Genomic DNA, 18,433 nt, shown 5'->3' with positions numbered 1-18,433 from the left:
TAATTCACTTGGAATTTAAAACGTTATTTAAAAATTTTAAATTCAGGCCATAAAAGCTGCTAATAGATTTATAGTTATTTACAACACAATTTATTAAAATGGTATCTGCTGTCATCTCAATTCTCCTCAGTGCTATAACTGAATTATAAGTGTCATAGATATGTTGACACAGAAAGGCAAAATTTTAGATTTTCAAGGAGACTGACTGAAGGATCATGGGATCTAGTAGTTCTTTAAGGGGGGAGAGGCAGTGAAATGCTGTCGAAAAGTCAAGTTTACTAATTCCTTTCGATTTGGAACTTTTTTTTTTTTTTTTGGTTCAATGCTTCATTTTTAGGTGGGAAAGCTAATACCTGCCAAAAAAAACATAGCTCAGAGAAAATCTGTGCTTTAAGGTGACACCTAGAAAGGGCCAGATACGGACTAAGCCCGCCTCCTTCTTCTCAGTCCAGCACTCTGAGTGAAAATGGAACAGACATCCTGTGAGGTATTGGCAGACAAGCTCTGTCCCCATGCCCTGCTCTGAACAACCACGACGTTAGTGGCTGTTTAGAACATCAATGTCCTTCAGTGGGCTTATGACCTCGAGGGGCACGAAAGCACTTGGGCACAACCAGGTTGAGAAGCTAATGGAAGGAGCTCTGTTGCTCCCTAGTTGCAATGTGGATGGCAACAAAAATAGGGACAATTTAAACAGAAACAGAGCTGGAAGTTCAGGCTCACCTACACCTAGGGTTGACTTATACACCTCCATAATGTGGTTGTGATAAAGCTTCCATTCCCTGAACACACTACCAGTTGCTGCCATGTCAATTCTGTCTCATGGTGACTCCATGTGTGTCAGAGTGGAACTGTTCTCCACTGGATTTCTGACCTTTCAGAAACAGATCACCAGGCCTTTCTTCTGAGGTGCCTCGGGGGGGTTCAAAGCACCAACCTTTCAGTTAGGAGCCTAGTGCTTAAGCATATGTGCCACCTAGGAACAGACTAGGTGCTCAATAAACACACGCTGAATGACTAAAAGACCCCCATTCCCTCTCCTCCCCTGATAAGTCATATCTCATAATCAAGAGGCATGGAGACCTGTTATCCCACAAAAGGTAATCCTGAAGTCCTGAGGGTACGCTGGCCAAACTGCAAAAACAGAGAGCAGAAAATGAGGGACCAGTTCCATTCATCTTCAGTGATTGCTATTTCTTTGGTCCTGTGATTTATACTCTTCTGGAATCAGGGCACAAGCAAAGGGCATTTTTTCTGAGGGGTTTCTGCTCCTTGATCCAAAATTCCACTGTTCTCTCGACAGGCAATGCTAGTGAATATATAAAGGACTAAGAATTCTCTCTTTAAAGGTTAACTTAAAATCTTGCTGACACAATGTTCCTCAGTCGTGGATCCTGGTTTTAAAGCTCCTTCAGTGAGTCCAAAGGGCACGTGCAGCTGGTCCCTGGACCACAGTAATGATCAAGGAAACAACTGGCAAAGGATCAAGGTATGGAAGCAAGCAAGGCTTTGTGTTTTCAAAAACTGACAGAATTTTATATCCCAGGGAGTGTCTGTTTCAGTCTGTACATTTATGTCATTAGCATTACCCTGCTCCAAACAATTCTGGAAGCTGTATTTTGCAACCGTTTTTAAGATGTTACAGCCCTTTCTTTGAGTCTCCTGAATAGTAGCAAAAATTCCTCCTCTGAGAATAGATTTGATTTTTGGGAAACGGCCAAATGCCATTCTGGGCCATGAGAAGGGTTGTCCAGCTGAGTGTTACCATTTTGGGTCAAGCATATGGAATGCTGACTGCTGGTAAAGGCATCACAACATAATACCAAAGTCAACTTTGAAGCAAAATTCTCAAAATACATTAAGCAATGATGTTACTGAAGAAATAATATCTCCATTTATTGATCACTTACACTGTTCTAGACTTTTCACATATTCAATCCTTCTAACAGCCACCTGCATAAGCTCCATATTAAGGATGAAAAAATTTGCTCAGTTAAAGAAAGAAAACCTCAGACTCGCAGAGCTGTAAATGACAAGAGGCTAAATTCCAATGCAGATGAGTCTTGACTTCAAAGTCCATACTATTTCCAATCCCCAATTTTGCCCTTCAAAGTATGATGAATATAGCCTCTCCAGGAGCTTAATTTCAGAGAGATAACTAATAATTGGATAAATAAGTCCTGGTGCACTGCTCTCATTACTTGATAATTAGCAGGTATAGTGTTACCTGTTTTTCTCATTCCCACACTCTCCACTAAGTTTTTAATATAAAAAACCAGCTTTTTTTTTATGGAGTCAACCTTGACTCATGGCAACCCCATGTATGTAGGAGTAGAACTGTGCTCTGTAGGGTCTTCAACGGCTGATTTTTGGGAAGTAGACCATCAGGCCTTTCTTCCAAGGTACCTCTGGGTAGACTAGAACCTCTGACCTTTTAGTTAGCAGTTAAGCACATTAACATTTTGTACCACCCAGGGTCTCCAAGTTTTAAATAAACCTACTAAAACCTTCCTTTCACTCCAAAAGTTCCCTCCTGCTAGAACAATGGTCCCTGCAAACCACTAAGATCCCATGGTAGGATAAACTTCTCCAAAGCTTAAGGAAAACTTCAGCACTGTAACACTATTACAGAGCCATGTTTACTCAGTGAAGAGCTCATCCAGTCACGCAAATAAAAAGCAAAGCTTCCTCTGGCACTGTACTAAAAAAGAGAAAAATTCAGTTCCTTATCGGCTTCTTTGTATTAAAAAAAAAAGGGAAAAATCCAGTTTTTTATTGGCCTTCTTTGTTCAAGACATCCAGGTTCACTGACTTCATAAACCACATCTGATGTGGAAGCCTTCTCTAATATAGCCCACATGCCACGTTAGCCATCTGTGCTCAAGTGTTGGAAGACAACATCTCTACATAGGGTAAACAGCATCTGAAATAAACTGAACTTAGAACAGAGATTTATATATACACTCCAGTTTTGAAGTTAAAAAAAAAAACCTTAATCCCAACCTGATATTAAAATTTAGAGTCTACCAATTATAGAACAAATCTAATCAATTTGATAATTCAAGGTTGTCTGCAGTTTTATTAACTAGTTGAAAGGATTTTCCTTGCTGTCATCTCAGAAGAGATAAAATTAAACCCATATTGCTTGGTGATGACCCACTCTTACTGAGGTCTTGTGAGATAAATATTTAATAAGAAGGATACGCTTTCCTCTCATGGAAATGTTTTAGTCTCTCAAAATTAATGGTGCTCCAAACCACTATTTTCAACTTGTTTTGAAAGAAGGATGCACTTAGCATAATAAAACCACAATTTATATAGCAAAATGAATCACCATACCCTGGAGGCTTTAAGGAAAAATACGAGGAGAAAAAAAAAGGTGAGGAAAGAAATAGAAAAAAAGTATCAAGTTAAAAAAAAAAGAAAGGTTTCAAAGCAATGTGAAGGAAATCAAAGCAAGTGAGAGGACAGGCCACATTCTTAGAAGAGGGTATAATATTTCAATCCCTTTACCTGATGCTGTTACCAGGAGGCTGTCTGAGGCACCTGGTCTACAGGATGAGGCACTAACAGGGTTTATGGAAGAGCAAAAGGCAATGGTGGTGGGAATGACAAGGGAACTGTCTGAACATGCAGGTTGGTTCAGTCCAGGGGTTTCTGCACGCCAGGCACCCACCTGAGACGTGGCCAGGGCCGAAACGGCACAGCCTGCAGGTGCCACAGTTAAATCTATGGATGGTTTTGGTGGCAGCTGAGGGGAGGATGACTTAGGGAGGTTCTCCTCATTTATTACCCTGTTCCCTTGTGGCAAACTGGTAGGAGGCGAAGCCACAGTTTTATCAACTTTGGCCCCTGCATTTGAGGCCCTGCTGCTATCCATAATAACCTTGAGTTGGGGGTGCGGTGGAGAAGGAGTTTGGGAGAGCCCTGGCTTTTTTGGAGGGATGGGAGGAGGATTTCCTCTGTCAACTCGTGCTACACCAGAAGTCTTTAAACTGGTCCGACCAACTGGGGGGTGGGTGCTGATGTCCCCCGTGGTGGGTGCTCCAGGCCTGGCAGAAGCACCCACTTGAGGGCCTGTAAATCTTGACAGCGCTTGGGTCACAGTATTCCGAGCGAGCTGTTTGGCCACTAGGTTGTCACGACTTGTAGGAGACACATCTCTTGATGGAGGACTCTGCGTCGTATTTCCATTTTGGTCTTGGTCATTAGCATTGCCCTGAAATCTAAATCTAACTGCTTGGATTCGTGGGTTTACACCTGGATGCAAAGACGCGTTGGCACATGGTGAATGTAAACTGTGCAAAGAAGAAGCCTGCGAGTAGTTCTGGGATGCTATGCTTGGTGGCTGAACGGCGGGAGGTGCAGTGTTATTGGGAAGAGGGGGTGTGCTGCTTGGTAAATCTGGTGTTGACCCAGTACTCGGTCCATTCTCCTCAGTTTTGTTCACACTTGGAGGTGGGACAGTGGGTACAGAAGACAAAATCAAGTCACCATGGGAAGCCTGCCTGTCAACACTGGGCCTGACCACATTCCCTTTTGCACTGGCAGAAACAAGGGGGCTCCCTGCAGAAGGCTTGACAGGTACAGTCAAAGGCAACTTCTTCACGTGGTCAGTGCTTTCGACCACTAGGTCAGTTTGGCAAGCAACAGACCTTGTCACAGGTCCTTCTGTTCCCACTGATACGGAAACCAAACGCCTATCTTTCACCTTCCGGGGAAGAGAGAGGCTTGGTTTGCTGTCATTTCCCCTTTTCAGTTGCTCGATCATCTTCTTCATCTTGTCTATCTCCTCTTTGAGGTCAGTCGTGTGTGCTTCCTCGCGGTTCAACTTGGCACGAAGCTGCTCCCTTTCGGTATCAAACTCAGAGAGCTGTTTTTCCATCTGAGCCTCCATTTCTGTGCTTCTTCGTTTCTCAGTGGAGAGTTCCTCTTCTAATTCATTTGTCCTTTTCTTTTCCTCTTCCAGTTGGGCCATGACTTCTTCTACCTTCTGGGCCTCTTCAATGACTTTGCCTGAGAGCTGCTTGCACTCCTTCACCAGCATCAGGACAACGTGCTTGTTCTTGCCACGTTCCTCCTCGAGGCGGGCGGCCAGCTTCTTGTGCTCCTGCTCAAGGGCCTGGAGCTGAAGCTTTTCCATTTCCAGCTGAAAGACATCCACAAGACAACTCTAGTTAATAAATAACAACAAAAAACTCTTTTAGCTAAAGATGTGCTTTTTGTGACATTTTTATTAATTTCTAACAATTACATGCTTTTGGTTAGCTAAAATGCCGTATTTCCAAAATGTACTATGATATGAAAGATAATATTTTAAAGATTCAGATATTTATTAATTTTCTAACAATTATATGCTTTGGGTTAGCTAAAATGCCATGTTTCCAAAATATGCTGTGATATGAAAAGCAACATTTTAAAGACTCATTAAAAATGAAACAATGGATGCACATAGTTTTATGAAAAACGCTTTGTTACATCAACAGATTTTTAAAAATCTATGAAACTACAGAAAAGGAGAATAATCTGATTAATTCAAATCACGACACTGAATTCAGAAATGTCTGCTTTTGTAAAACTAGAGCTCTGTGAGGAAACTGGTGATGTTAAAAAAAAAAAGACTTTATGCTTTAGATATTACTAATCTTCGAGGTAAAGTACAAAAAAAACTGCTGGAAACAGGTGGTTAAGAGTTTGGCTGCTAACCAAAAGGTTAGCCATTTGAATCGACCAGGCACTCCTTGGAAACCCTACGGGGCACTTCCACTCTGGCCTATAGCATCCCTATGAGTCGGAATCGACTCAAAGGCAATGGGTTTGGTTATGGTTTTCAGATAAATTCTAAGCTCCAATATCTGATTACTGTATTAGCTAAGGAATTTAAGTCTTCGAGCTTCTTAAGATGTGCTGCTGTGGAAATCACAGATGAAAGTTCTCTGAAAACTACAGCACTGAAGAAATATAAGATTTTATAACTATAATCAGCATCTGGCACAGTGGTTAAGTATTCAGCCACTAACCAAAGATTGGCAATTCGAACCCACCAGCTACTCCTTGGAAACCCTATGGGGCAGTCCTACTCTGTCCTATAAGGTCGCTATGAGTCCGAATCAACTGGACAGCAACCAGTTTGGTCTGTTTTGGTATAATCAGCATCGGTAAACCCAAAGTCTGATCTCATCTCCTACTTTAAGCCCCGCTGCTCACTTAGCTTCACTACACTGGCCCCTCTGCTATTTCTTGAACACTCTTGAACATGGTCCTGGCCTCAGGGTCTTTGACCTTAGTTTTCTCTGTCTAGAACTTCTTCCAGCACACACTTGTAGGCAGGACTCTGTGTTAAGCAGTCTGTGAACTGTACAAGAGTGACTGGCAGGAGGGGTGAGTGGGAGCTAAAATCCAGCCCTCTCCTAACTCGCTGTGTACCCAGGCATGGGCTGCACCTGCCAAGAGACAGGCACACCTTTGCACCTTTTCCCTCCCCAAAGGCACTGTCTGCTCACCAAGCCGTAAGGCTGGGACTTTCTGTAGAAGAAACATTTCTAATTGATCAACCTATCAACCTGGAGAGGAAACTTTTAAAAACTTCTCCCTCGGGGGGTGGGGGGAGAGTGGTGGTTTCTCATATGCACAAAAGCACCTGACAGCATAACAGGCTGGTGCCCTTACTTCCTACAGGCCTCTGCTCAACAGTCACCTTTTCAGGAGCCCTTCTTGAACCACCCTGATAAAAATAAGTTCCTCCCACCCCTGTACTTCCACCACCTGTCTGACAGTTTGTCATACTGTGGCGGCCTGTGTGTTACTGTAATGCGGAAAGCTATGCCACCGGTATTTCAAACACCAGCAGACTCACCCACAGTGGACAGGTTTCAATGAAGCTTCCAGACTAAGACAGACAAGGTAGAAGGGACTGGTGATCTATTCCCAAAAACCAGCCTTATGGATCACAACAGAATACTGTCCAACTAGCTTGCATTGGATACGTTATCAGGAGAAATCAATAGCAAGAGGAGGACATCATGTTTGGTGAAGCAGAGGGCCAGCCAGGGCAAGGAAGACCCTTGGTGAGACGGACTGGCATAATAGCTACAGTGATGGACTTGAACATGTTGGTGATTGTGAGGATAATATGGGACCAGGCAATGTTTCGTTCCGCTGTACACGAAGTTGCCATGAGTTGGAGGTGACTTGATGGCAGCTATCTATCTACCCATGTACTTGTGACATTTGTTGGGTACCTGCCTTCGCCCACTAGTATGTGACTCTGAGGGCAAGCAGGTGTCTTCTTTGCTACTGTGTCCCCAAGACCCAGAACAGTGTCTGGCACACAGTAGCGCTTCATAAAGTGTTAAATGAAAGAATAAAATTAATACAGCTCGACAGAAACAACTTCTAGACGCTAATGAACTTTCTGAGTAGAGCTCTATAGATGCACTACTCTAACACGTCTGTAAAGGTCTCTCCCTTCTCTCCAGGGGAACACCCACCATGAGGTGCCTGTGGAGGGCCCATGCCATGCACTGGGATGCAGCTGTCAGCTGGCCCACAACCTTACCTTCTCAATCAGAAATTTCCACTGGTGGTGCATACAAGACCTTATGGGCCATAAAAGTTAAAGCAGGTCCACCTGATTATAGACATGGAAAGTACTTTTTTTTTTTTTTAAAGATGCTAAATACAAATATACTCTCTCAAGAGAGTCAGCACTTATCTAACCCCATTTTTAGTCATTACTAACAGTGGACAGAGGGCTCCCAGGCTACATTAGTTGTGAGGTGTACTCCTGTTCTGCACTCTGCTGTGAAAATCCATTACTCTGTTCATCACAGTCAAGCAGTCGTGGGACCAAAAGGAGAAAGTAGCTCACTGCCCAACCAGGCAGTCAGAGATATTATTCATTTATTTTGGGATACTTCCTGCTCTGAAGAATAGTTGCTGAATAGAATTGGGATGCGTCCCATGCATAGGTGACCAGAAATATAAATAATTCCCCCAAGAACAATGAGGACAGTTGCTTATTAACCACTACCCAGGTGGTGTAGTGGTTAAGAGCTCGGTTCCTAGCCAAAAGACTGGCAGTTGGAATCCACCACCTGCTCCTTGGAAACTCTATGGGGCAGTTCTACTCTGTCCTATTGGGTTGTTAGGAGTCAGAATCAACTCAATGGCAATGGGTTTATATGAAATTTTGGGGGTGACTTCAATAGATTAGGCAAGATTTGGGGAACGACAGTGCTGTCATATATTAATTCATGTTGCATTTTATTCATATAGGTTCCTCACAGAAAATTGACTTTGCAATAATTAAAGCACATTTAACTCTTTCGAATGCATCAAATAAGAAGCTGTTGTTAGAAGACATGCACAACTATTAGGAAAAATTTAAACTTACACTTTAGAATCAAACCGAAGAAAGCCTTCCATCAGAAGATCAACTCAACTAAACTCAGAATTTATACAGAAACTGCAAGAGCAGCCACCAATTCTGCTGCTGCTTTGTCCTTTCTTCACTTGTGCCTTATAAATCCCTGGGTCAGGCTAATATGTGTCTTCTTCGATATGTGTCACAGTTAGCAGAGCACAGAGGAACCCACACAACTGATGCGTCTGTAAGCACATGGCTCCCAAACTCAGCTGAGCTCTCAGCCCAACCATAAATCACTTGACTTTGTTTAGTTCCCTCTACCATTTACTTCAAAGAATGTTTCAAACTTCTGCCACTGTCCCCCAAACCTCACTCAATACCCACCCAAATGACTCTCAGTCTACCCTTACAGATTCTCTCATATAGAAAATTCAGACTAACTCCCTCTAAATCCTGTCTCCTCCCTCAAGCTTATGTCCTTCCCTTCAATCTGAGGGAGAAAGGCTGAAGGTCAGACCTTACTTCAGCAATTAACCTTATTCTCTCTTGTCATCTTTGAGACCTGCTCCATCAGTTATCACATTGCTCTTTATAAATATTAAACATCCCCCTCTCCACCGATTCCTTCCCATCAGCACATAAACGTACTCTCACACTTCAAAATTTTTTAATTAAGGAAAATATTCCCTGACCATTCCAGTCCAGAAACAAATAAAATTAATGTGCTTAAGAGACTAAGAGATGTAGTGCTGAGTTCTGATCCCAGATTTATTAGCAATGTGACCTTGGTTATCTTTCTACAGATCAGTTCTACTCAGTTCCCTTACATGCACATGCACAGTAAGGCAATAATAGTAATTATAAGATTTAATGAGAAAATATATGAAAAGTACTTGGCATAGTGCCTGGCACTAAACAAAAATTATGTTTTCAATTCATTTAATAGCTATCTGTGTTATTTGAAAATGTATTGACTTCCACAACAGTTTTTCTTCCTATAACACATTTAAGGGCAAAAAAGGATGTAAAGGATAGACCATATTAAACTTACAAATGAGTATTTTTATAAGTAAGTAGGGAAGGGGATAGAATTCAACAATTGCAAAGCACATCAGAGAAAATCCCACTGCCGGTAATGGTGGATTAACTTTTATTAGATGAATTCTCCTGCAGATAATAATCATAAATCCTTGACAAATATAAGAAAATAACTATTTGAAGGCTCTGGAGGGCAACAAAAAGAGATAAAATTTGTATTCCTCAATCTTAAATAAATGATCTGAACGAATGATATAAATTCAAGAAGAATCCAAACTACTAAGGATTTTCCATTTTTCTCACATTAAGGAAGAGCACAATAAACTTAAAGAACACTTGCCGAATAAGCCAGAGATCTTAGCTCTGCCATCAAGTGGCCAAATAGCCTTGAAACATCATAGCACAGTGGTTGAGTTTTGGACTCTGGAGGCAGACTTTCTGTGTTCAGATCTAGGCTCTTCCACTCATTAGTTCTGCAAACACAGGCAAACAGCATTGCTCAAATCCTCCACTATCTCATGTTTAAAATGGAGAAAATAATAGCACCGAGTGCATCATATTCTAAGGATCAAATGAGTTATTTCAATAGGTCATGCCATACACTAAATGCTCTCTGAGCATATCATCATCTCAGGGAAGTCCCTTAATTTCTCTGGATTTGATCATATAATCTTGAAACCACTCCCCTCGTCTCTACCAAGAGTCTTTGAGTCCGTCCTGCAATTTTTCACTTTTTCTCTCAGCAATAATAAATTTTTAAGATTGCTCAGGTCAACATACCTAAGTGGCTAAAATTTGTTTAAGCTGGAAGGCACCGAGTATTATGTTCATACCCATTACGGCAAACTGCCTACTATGTACAAGGTACCATGCTTGATATTACGACCATAAGCACCTTTTATGCGATTCTGGGACTTTCTAAATTTTGTTAAGAGACAATCCGACTACAGGACCACATGGTTCTACAATAAAAAATAGGAACCACAGCCTCCTGTTCACGGAGATTACAGAGTTCCAGTGGACTTTGCTGTGCTCTTGTCCAGGCAATTTATATCTCCTCATAACCACTTTCATTTTTTTTTTTTTTTTTTTAATTTCATAACCACTTTCAATTAAGGGCTGAGGGAAATCTCTCATGGAGCAGTACCATCAAATGCCTTCGCTAAGAGGAGTGGATTGTGTGGAGGAGCTCAGAACTGACACAGCTACACTGGTAGTGAGAAAGTGGGTGGTTGTTCCAAGAATAGCACCCAGACTAGGAGACATGAATGAAGAGTCAACAAATACATGTTTTCACAGAATCAAAGGCAAAACTACGTAGGTGGGAACAGAGCAGCAACGTAAAGACAATTAGTTCCAATTCATCATCAAAAACAGACAAGAAAGCAGTCATGGTCATTTATAAAATGGAAACACAGACAGCGTATTTGTCACAACCACAAAATATTCTTAGGGCACTTCTCTATATTCTTTATTGCTTCCCCAAATCTTCTATCACTCATTGTATCCTTGTCCCTGTCTCTACCTGGTCACTCCACCCACCTGCCCAATCCTTATCTGCACAATAGGGCAATAATAGTAACTACTTTGTAGGATTAAATAAAGTAATGCATGCAGAGCAGAACATAAGCCAATGCATAACAATACATATATTAACAGGTTTTTCTTTTTTGGGGGGGTGGGTCTCATGGAACTGTAGCTATTAGTCAGCAGTTTGGGCTCTGCAGTTCTCATTTGTTCCCTCTTCTTAATCTAGAGCTTCAAGAAGGGGAAGGTATAAATGAAAATGAGTTTGTTTTGCTTGTATTTACATGGTTTGAGTCAACTGCACTCTCCTCGAAATCACTGCCCAGAGTCACAGACCTCAGTCTGCAGCTTCCCTTTTTAATCACTATGTAATGATTTTTGGTTCGGGTTTTTTTAATGATCCTGGGGGAGTCAAAGCGCATTCTGAAATATACAGTGAATTATACAAAAAAGAGTCAGGAATGAGCCAAAAATAATCACTCATGTGCAAAACATCCTAAATATTGTTCCTAAAAAATGTTATTACTGAAGACTCTCTACCATGCTATTTCTTAGGTGCCCATCACTGCAGCCATCGTGTCAGTCCAACTCATTGAGGATGTTCCTCTCTTTTGCTTACCCTCTGCTTTACCAAGCATGATGTTCTTCTCCAGGGACTGGTCCCTCCTGATAACATGTCCAAAATACGTGAGATGAAGTCTTGCCATCCTTGCTTCTAAGGAGCATTGTGGCTGTACTTCCTCCATGACAGATTTGTTCATTCTTCTGGCAGTCCGTGCTATCTACAATATTCTTCACCAACACCATAATTCAAAGGTATTAATTCTTCTTCGGTCCTCCTTATTCATTATCCAGCTTTCGCATGCAAATGAGGTGAATGAAAATACCACAGTTTGGGTCAGGCGTACCTTAATCCTCAAGGTGACATTTTGTCTTTCAATACTTTAAAGAGGCCTTTTGTAGCAAATTTGTCCAGTGCAATACATCATTTGATTTCTTGATTTCTGCTTCTATGGGCATTTTAGCCCATAGACACTATTGGACACTATTCTATTCTATTGTGATCCATTGGCCAATTTTCAGAAATAGGTTGCCACGCTTTTCTTCCCAGTCTGCCTTAGTCTGCAAGCTCTACTGAAATCTGTCCACCCTAGGTGACATATGAGATACCGCTGGCATAGCTTCTAGCATCACAGCAAAAGACAAGCCACCACAGTTCGACAAACTGACAGGTGGCAGAGTGCCATGCAAGTGACATAATTATCCCAAGCTGACACCTAGAAGGAGCCATCTCTGATACTCAGAGCTAACCTTGGCTTTTCTCACCGGTGAAAAGGATTGCTCCCCACTGAATTTCCTAGTTATTTTTGGCTCCTTACTTTTAAAGGGTCTGCTCAAATTAAAAAGTTTTTTCCTATTGCAGAGCTAGAAATTATGCTTTTTAAGTGTTAACGAGATGTTTGAAAGAATATTTATTTCCTCCCTAGTGTTCAAATAAATTAGGGTAGAAGCTCTATTAACAGATAATGTAAATGATAAAAAACCCTCAGGTGTCCTCCTACCTTGGGCTACTGGCTCAAAAAGGGAAGTACATCACCCCAGGCAGAGTTCCCCATTAGCTCATTCAAAGTAGTTTTACAGACTCAGTCCATTTGCCAAATTGGCTCTTGCCCGAGTTTCCCTGGCACACAAATGACCAAGCAGTTAACCCTCCTATTAGTAGTGTCAGCAGGAACCAATGCATGAATGAGCATGGCGTCTCTTCTCCCGCCCTCAGAGGCCAACCAGAGCAGCGTTCAGGCCAAATGTCTTAGCATTACCAAAGAGATAGGCCTGGTGTCAGATCATAAATACTTGAATTGTAAATAATGTGGCCTTTGCTTCCCCAGACTTTTGCTCTTGCGGTGACTTAAAGAACTAGACTCACTTATAAAAATGAAAATTTTTTTCTTACTGCTTTTAGATTTTTAAGTTGAAACTTAATCTGGATACAAAGGAATTGAAGATATTTGGATAAAATATTTATTTTCAGGACTAAAAGTCACAGGTAATTTTGTTGTTAAAAAAAAAAAGATAGCTTTGATGTTTCTGGTCCAATCAGTTGATGTGGTATTTCCTTTGTAATAGACAGGGCAAGAAATTGTAATGCTTCTCACATGCTATAATTTGTCAGAATATCCTTTAAGGACTTCCTATCAATGTGACCCTACACTGAGGCTACACAGCCAGTGAGTTCAGCCATAAAGGAGTCCTGTATCCCCATAATGTGAAGGAGACAGACCATTGGCTCATTTCACATCAGGCTCCCAGGACCCATAGGACACACACAATTTCCTTTCACTCCCAGCCAGGTCGGAAATGACCCAGTCATTCAGAAACAAACAGGATGTAAATTGACTTAAAAAAAAAAAGTTACATAATAAAACCTTTCATTCAACTAAAAATTAGTTTCATCATCTTCTTTTTCCCTAAAAGAGAAATGATAAATAAAACGGAAAACTGAAACAAAAGTTAGTAAAGGATGTGTTTCTTACAGAGTAAACGAAAAGAAAAATATTTCCTTGATTTTTGATAACACAGCATAAAAGCTTTATTATGAAATAGTTCATCTGACATGTTAAGAGCATAATTGAAATGCACCCAATCCAAGGAATACAAACGAGTTTCAGTGACATCAGCTGAAACACACTGGCTCTTGGTTATGTGGTTTGTGGGGGGTTTTGCAAACCTCCAGAAACCTCAGCGGTTTTCTGCAGGGCTTTGTAGAACATTTTCAAAGTCTGAAGTAAAATTATTTGATTACGGTTCATATCCACAGAAGGCCTTCTCCTCTTCCGTCCTATTTCATCCAGTGCTTTCAGCTCTGTACCATGTGACATACTGAGGAAGAGGTTTGCTTTTATTCAACACCTACACCAGGACGTTGGTGTACATATATTTACGCAAAGATACAATTACAGGGAAGAGACACACACAGACTATATGATGGTGTATCATAACCATTCATAGTATAGTATAGTACATTCAACCAGGTGTTTACTGTAAGATATATAGAGTTCTCTAAAAAGACCAAATACAAGGAACATCTTAATTCATACTTTAATAATTTTTGAAAGAGCATATTCATTTGAATTCTAATACTAGACAGCATTAACTTCTCTGACTTCCTCACTCCCTTTTCAAACAATGGGACTTAATAGTCTCAGCATCATATCAGAAGCACAAAATTTATTCTTCTATAACGTCATGGCTGATCTCAATAAGTTTTTATCAAACTTAGTACTCTTTGAGCTATGCACTCAAGTGCCATAAATATGTGTGTATTGTTGGGGACAGGGGTGGGGGAGGAGGTTGGTTTAGAGGAAACACATGTGAGCAGGAGCCAGGAGGTCTGCAGTCTGACACTGCCAGGCAGATCTCAGAGGCACGTTTGAGACTAACCAGGACTTGAGGCTGACAGGTTGCAAGATGGATATACCAGGCAAATTCTCATTCTATTCTCCTTGTGCTATTTTTAAACTCCAAATGAAAAAGTGAAGTAAAATAATACAGTGATTTCTAATTGCAAAGAAGCATTTTAGACAGAAGCCGGATGAAATAACATGGGGATGCTACCACATGATCAGTTAATCCTGAGCAAACTGCTGGGTTACCCACCAAACAGCTAAGCTCATGGCATTAAGAAAGGGGCGTCCAAGAAAAAAAAAAAAGATTCATATTTTAAAGAAAGCATCAAAGTAATCATTAGAGAAAAAATACCTTTGTGAATACTTCCTTTATGGCTTAGTGCTATTTTTATCCTGAATTATACTTATAAAAGGATACCAGGATCTTCTCAGCATTTTGCACTTCTAAGTTCTTCACCCTACACATCCTGAAAATATTTTAGGACAAGCAACAAGCTCAGTTTCTTCATCCTACATTGAGTTATGGGGAAAATATGGTTTATAAAAGCTGCAATACCTTCTTTTGCCTGCTCTCAGCAGCAGCCAGCTGTGTGGACATCCGCTCCTGCATTTTTCTGCAGTGGGCCATGACAGCTTCAAGGATGGAGAGGGGGTTGGTACAAACCGGCTTTTTCTCTTTCTCCCTGGCACCTGCTTCATAGTCCCTCTGCAGTGCCAGGAATGGGTCATTTAAGTTAAATCTCCCATACCGTTCCTGGATAAATACCTCCTTCCGGCGAGCCTAAAACAAAACCAGAGAAATGCACTGAAGAAAGGCATGAAACTACATGTAACGATATTTATAAAGACTGCTTTAGGATTACTTTTCCAAATGGTATTTACAACTGTAATGGTTTAAGACGTCAGGCTGTGAGTGAGGAAAATGTGACCCCAATACCCAAGACCTGACATACCATTCGGTCTACTCTCAAATGTTCTGCCTTTAAGAAACCACCAGCTGCCAACTCATCGTGACCCCATGTGCGTGACAGTAGAACTGTGCTCCATACAGCTTTCGATGGCTGATTTTTTGGAAGCAGATTGCCAGGACTTTCTTCCAAGGAGCATCTGGATGGACTCCAACTGCCAACCTTTCAGTTAGCAGCCAAGAGCATTAACCATCTGCACTATTCAGGGACGGCTGTCTTTTAAATTACAAATAATGCAAATGTCGTTTTTCCCATCATGTGCTTCTCCCTTCAGGGTCTGATTTATAGGTGTAGTCTCTTCTAATTTAAACTAAATTCAGAAATATCAGCAGTTAAAACAACTTTTAGAAAACACTCAAAAATAAAACAAAATTATCTATGTTTATGGGAGCTATCATATTTCAAATAACAAGTATTATCAGGTTAAATCCAAAAACAATAAATCCCCAACAAGTTTTGTGTGACCAGAAAGACATTACCAAGATGTCTGCTAAAGAAGAAAATACTTTCTGAAATATTTTATGGAAAAAAATCACAATATTCATATTTTGTAAAGTTTGATCTATTATAACAGCCTTCAGAAAATTTAAGAAAATGTAAATATTTCTCATCATTTAGGGGCTGACACAGTTCACAGAATCTCAGTAAAGAATGCAACCTCATATTACTCTAAATGTCATCAGCATCAGAGTTAATTTTACTCCCATATAGTAAGCACCAAGGCACTAGGTTTTTGTCTTTGTTTTAATAGTAAGCACCAAAGGTAATTTTCTATAATTAGCCTACAACAGTCTGCATTAAAATGGGAAACAGCAGCAGACATATATTGAAAGTCAGCCACATTTTCCTAACTTTGGTCATTCTGGAAAAACCAATAGAAAAAAAAATTCTCTGTCCCTGCCAGTGGAAAAATGAAATTACAATAAAACAAGCTTAACTGTCCAAAATGTTCAACATGTTTTCTAAAGATATATTACATACAGTTTCTCACTTTATAAGCAATTGCCCTGAACAACTAAGCTTTTCCATTTTTAGATGACTGTCAGTAATCCAGCAACTAGATAAACATAAGTTACTATGACAATTGGGAAAATCTAACATTTCTCTTCCTATTACCAAATTGGATTAAGAAATAAAATTACAATAAGGTTCCACTTCACCATTGCATTTAGGCTAGATGATTTTAAATTTAAAAGACTGCAAAGTTTATAAGCTTCTAGATTCTTCAAATTCAATTATGTAATTGATACACTGAATGAGTCTCACTCGAGAAATTAATTTCAAAGTAATTTTATTTTGTCCTTCACTTTTCTCTCACAATTTGTTCAAGGTAGTAGTTCTTCCCCCACTTCTGGATGAAAACTTGAATAGCATCATGTTTTCTTCTGACCACTTTTTGTTAATAAAAGTCCTACAGTCACTTTAAGTCAAAAAACAGTCTCAATTTGGACTTAGAATGTCCACCTTCCTTCAGTGGTATAGCAGCTTCCCTTCCCCAGCCAGGATCTGCTTCAGGCTAATGTCTACCGCCTGATAATGGAGTGTGTATGACTACTTCTATTTATGAAAACTTTCTGCCCTCTTTCTAAGGTGTTTATTCCCCTCTGGTTTGGAAGGGACTGGAGGTAGATGATGGACAAGAGGTAAGGAGAACAGGAACATTCCACCTGGCTGGTTCAGTTGGTAGGTGCTTGGTGACTTCCTTAGAGAACCATCCCTTCTCCCACTGATGGAGCCCCTTCATCTGGCTTCTTCTATGTAGACCATAAACTTAGGACAGCCTATATAATTCGTGTGGCTGAGTGCAAAATGAAAATGTGGGGTCTGTTAAAAAACGGTTAAGCATTTCAAGATGGCAAAAGCACATCATTCAACCAAGAATGGGGCCCTGTGTCACTGCACAAGTTGCATGCCCGTTAAGCCAGCCCTGCATACCCTGTTTCTGCCTACTCCTTAGGAGCTGGAATTGACTGGATGGCAACTGGTTTTTTTTTATGTAGCATCTAGAATCCAGGTTTTGTGGGCCAAGACTCTATCTTCTCTCCAGACTTCTCTATTGAATAGATTCTTATACAACCTCATTCCCACTCTTTGATGCCCATGGCCCAATGTGGCCTACAGGAAAGACTCATTCATCTTTATCTGAACAAAGCATGGGAGTGCCAGATGACCACTGCAACTCCCTCTCCTTCACCGCACAGAAGGGCTGCTTTGTCTCAGTCCCATCCCCATTCAGCTCACCAAGACCTGCAGGAGAAACCTATTAAGTCCTCAAATCATCTCCTTGAAGCCCTTCTCTCTTGACTAGAGAAAGGAACAGAAACTGGATGGGGCAGGAAACCTTTATCTTTAATATCCAACAACCGGATTGTTTAAAAGTCTTAAAATAGGATTTACTTCTGAAAATTTGCATCTTGGTTGTCACTTTAGTATCTGATACTTATCACAGGCTCCCTGCTGAAACTTCCATTTAACAACCCATTATAATTACCTGGTGTCTCCCACTCAACCAACATATTTTATGATGTATCGTACTTGTAACACTAACTTAAGCCATTTCTTGACCATACCAGTCTATTCTTGAACCAGAGTGAACTTTTGAAAAATGAGTTAAAATTAATTTTATGCATGATGTAAGAGGTAAGTACATATATCAAGGACCTGTACGCAGTTTTGTCCAATAGATTTCAGGGTCTGAAAATGCTGAATACCATATATTTTCTCTACTAGCACAAAAGAGTTGTATGTATTTTATTATTTGTTTTGTTTAAAAAGTACTAGCTGTAATTGTATACACTGTACACTGTAAGAATGCTAAATCAGGACTTTTTGTTGTTGAAAATATTTGTATAATTATATGTGCACAGGATCATAAACACAAAACTGCCATTTAACCTAAATACTAGGATTCGTCTTTATAATGAAGTACCAGGTACATACATTGTTGTTTTTGCTATTGTGTGTCCTTGAATCAATTCCAACTCATAGCAACCACGTCTGAGAGTAGAACTGTCCCACAGGGTTTTCTAGGCTGTAATTTTTTAATCTTTACGGGAGTAGTCACTAGGTCTTTTTTCCATGGATCTGCTGAGTGGGCTCAAACCCCCAACCTTTCAGTAAGCAGC

At 40.5% G+C, this 18,433-nt stretch overlaps 1 protein-coding gene across 1 annotated transcript in view; it reads right to left on the bottom strand.

The window, feature by feature from the left end:
- Nucleotides 1–18,433, bottom strand: part of CTTNBP2 (cortactin binding protein 2) — a 173,254-nt gene that overhangs the window by 81,018 nt on the left and 73,803 nt on the right. Inside the window, exons 3-4 of the mRNA XM_023544586.2 lie at nucleotides 14,897–15,121; nucleotides 3,514–5,149 (exon numbers count right to left, since the gene is read on the bottom strand). Of these exons, the coding sequence (XP_023400354.2) occupies nucleotides 3,514–5,149; nucleotides 14,897–15,121 (1,861 nt within the window). The remainder of the gene's footprint in view (nucleotides 1–3,513; nucleotides 5,150–14,896; nucleotides 15,122–18,433) is intronic.

This window comes from Loxodonta africana, chromosome 8 (assembly GCF_030014295.1).
Source record: "Loxodonta africana isolate mLoxAfr1 chromosome 8, mLoxAfr1.hap2, whole genome shotgun sequence".
In the NCBI taxonomy this organism is placed as follows: Eukaryota; Metazoa; Chordata; class Mammalia; order Proboscidea; family Elephantidae; genus Loxodonta; species Loxodonta africana.
Note: the sequence above shows the minus strand (reverse complement) of the source record. Positions and strands in the feature narration are given on the sequence as shown.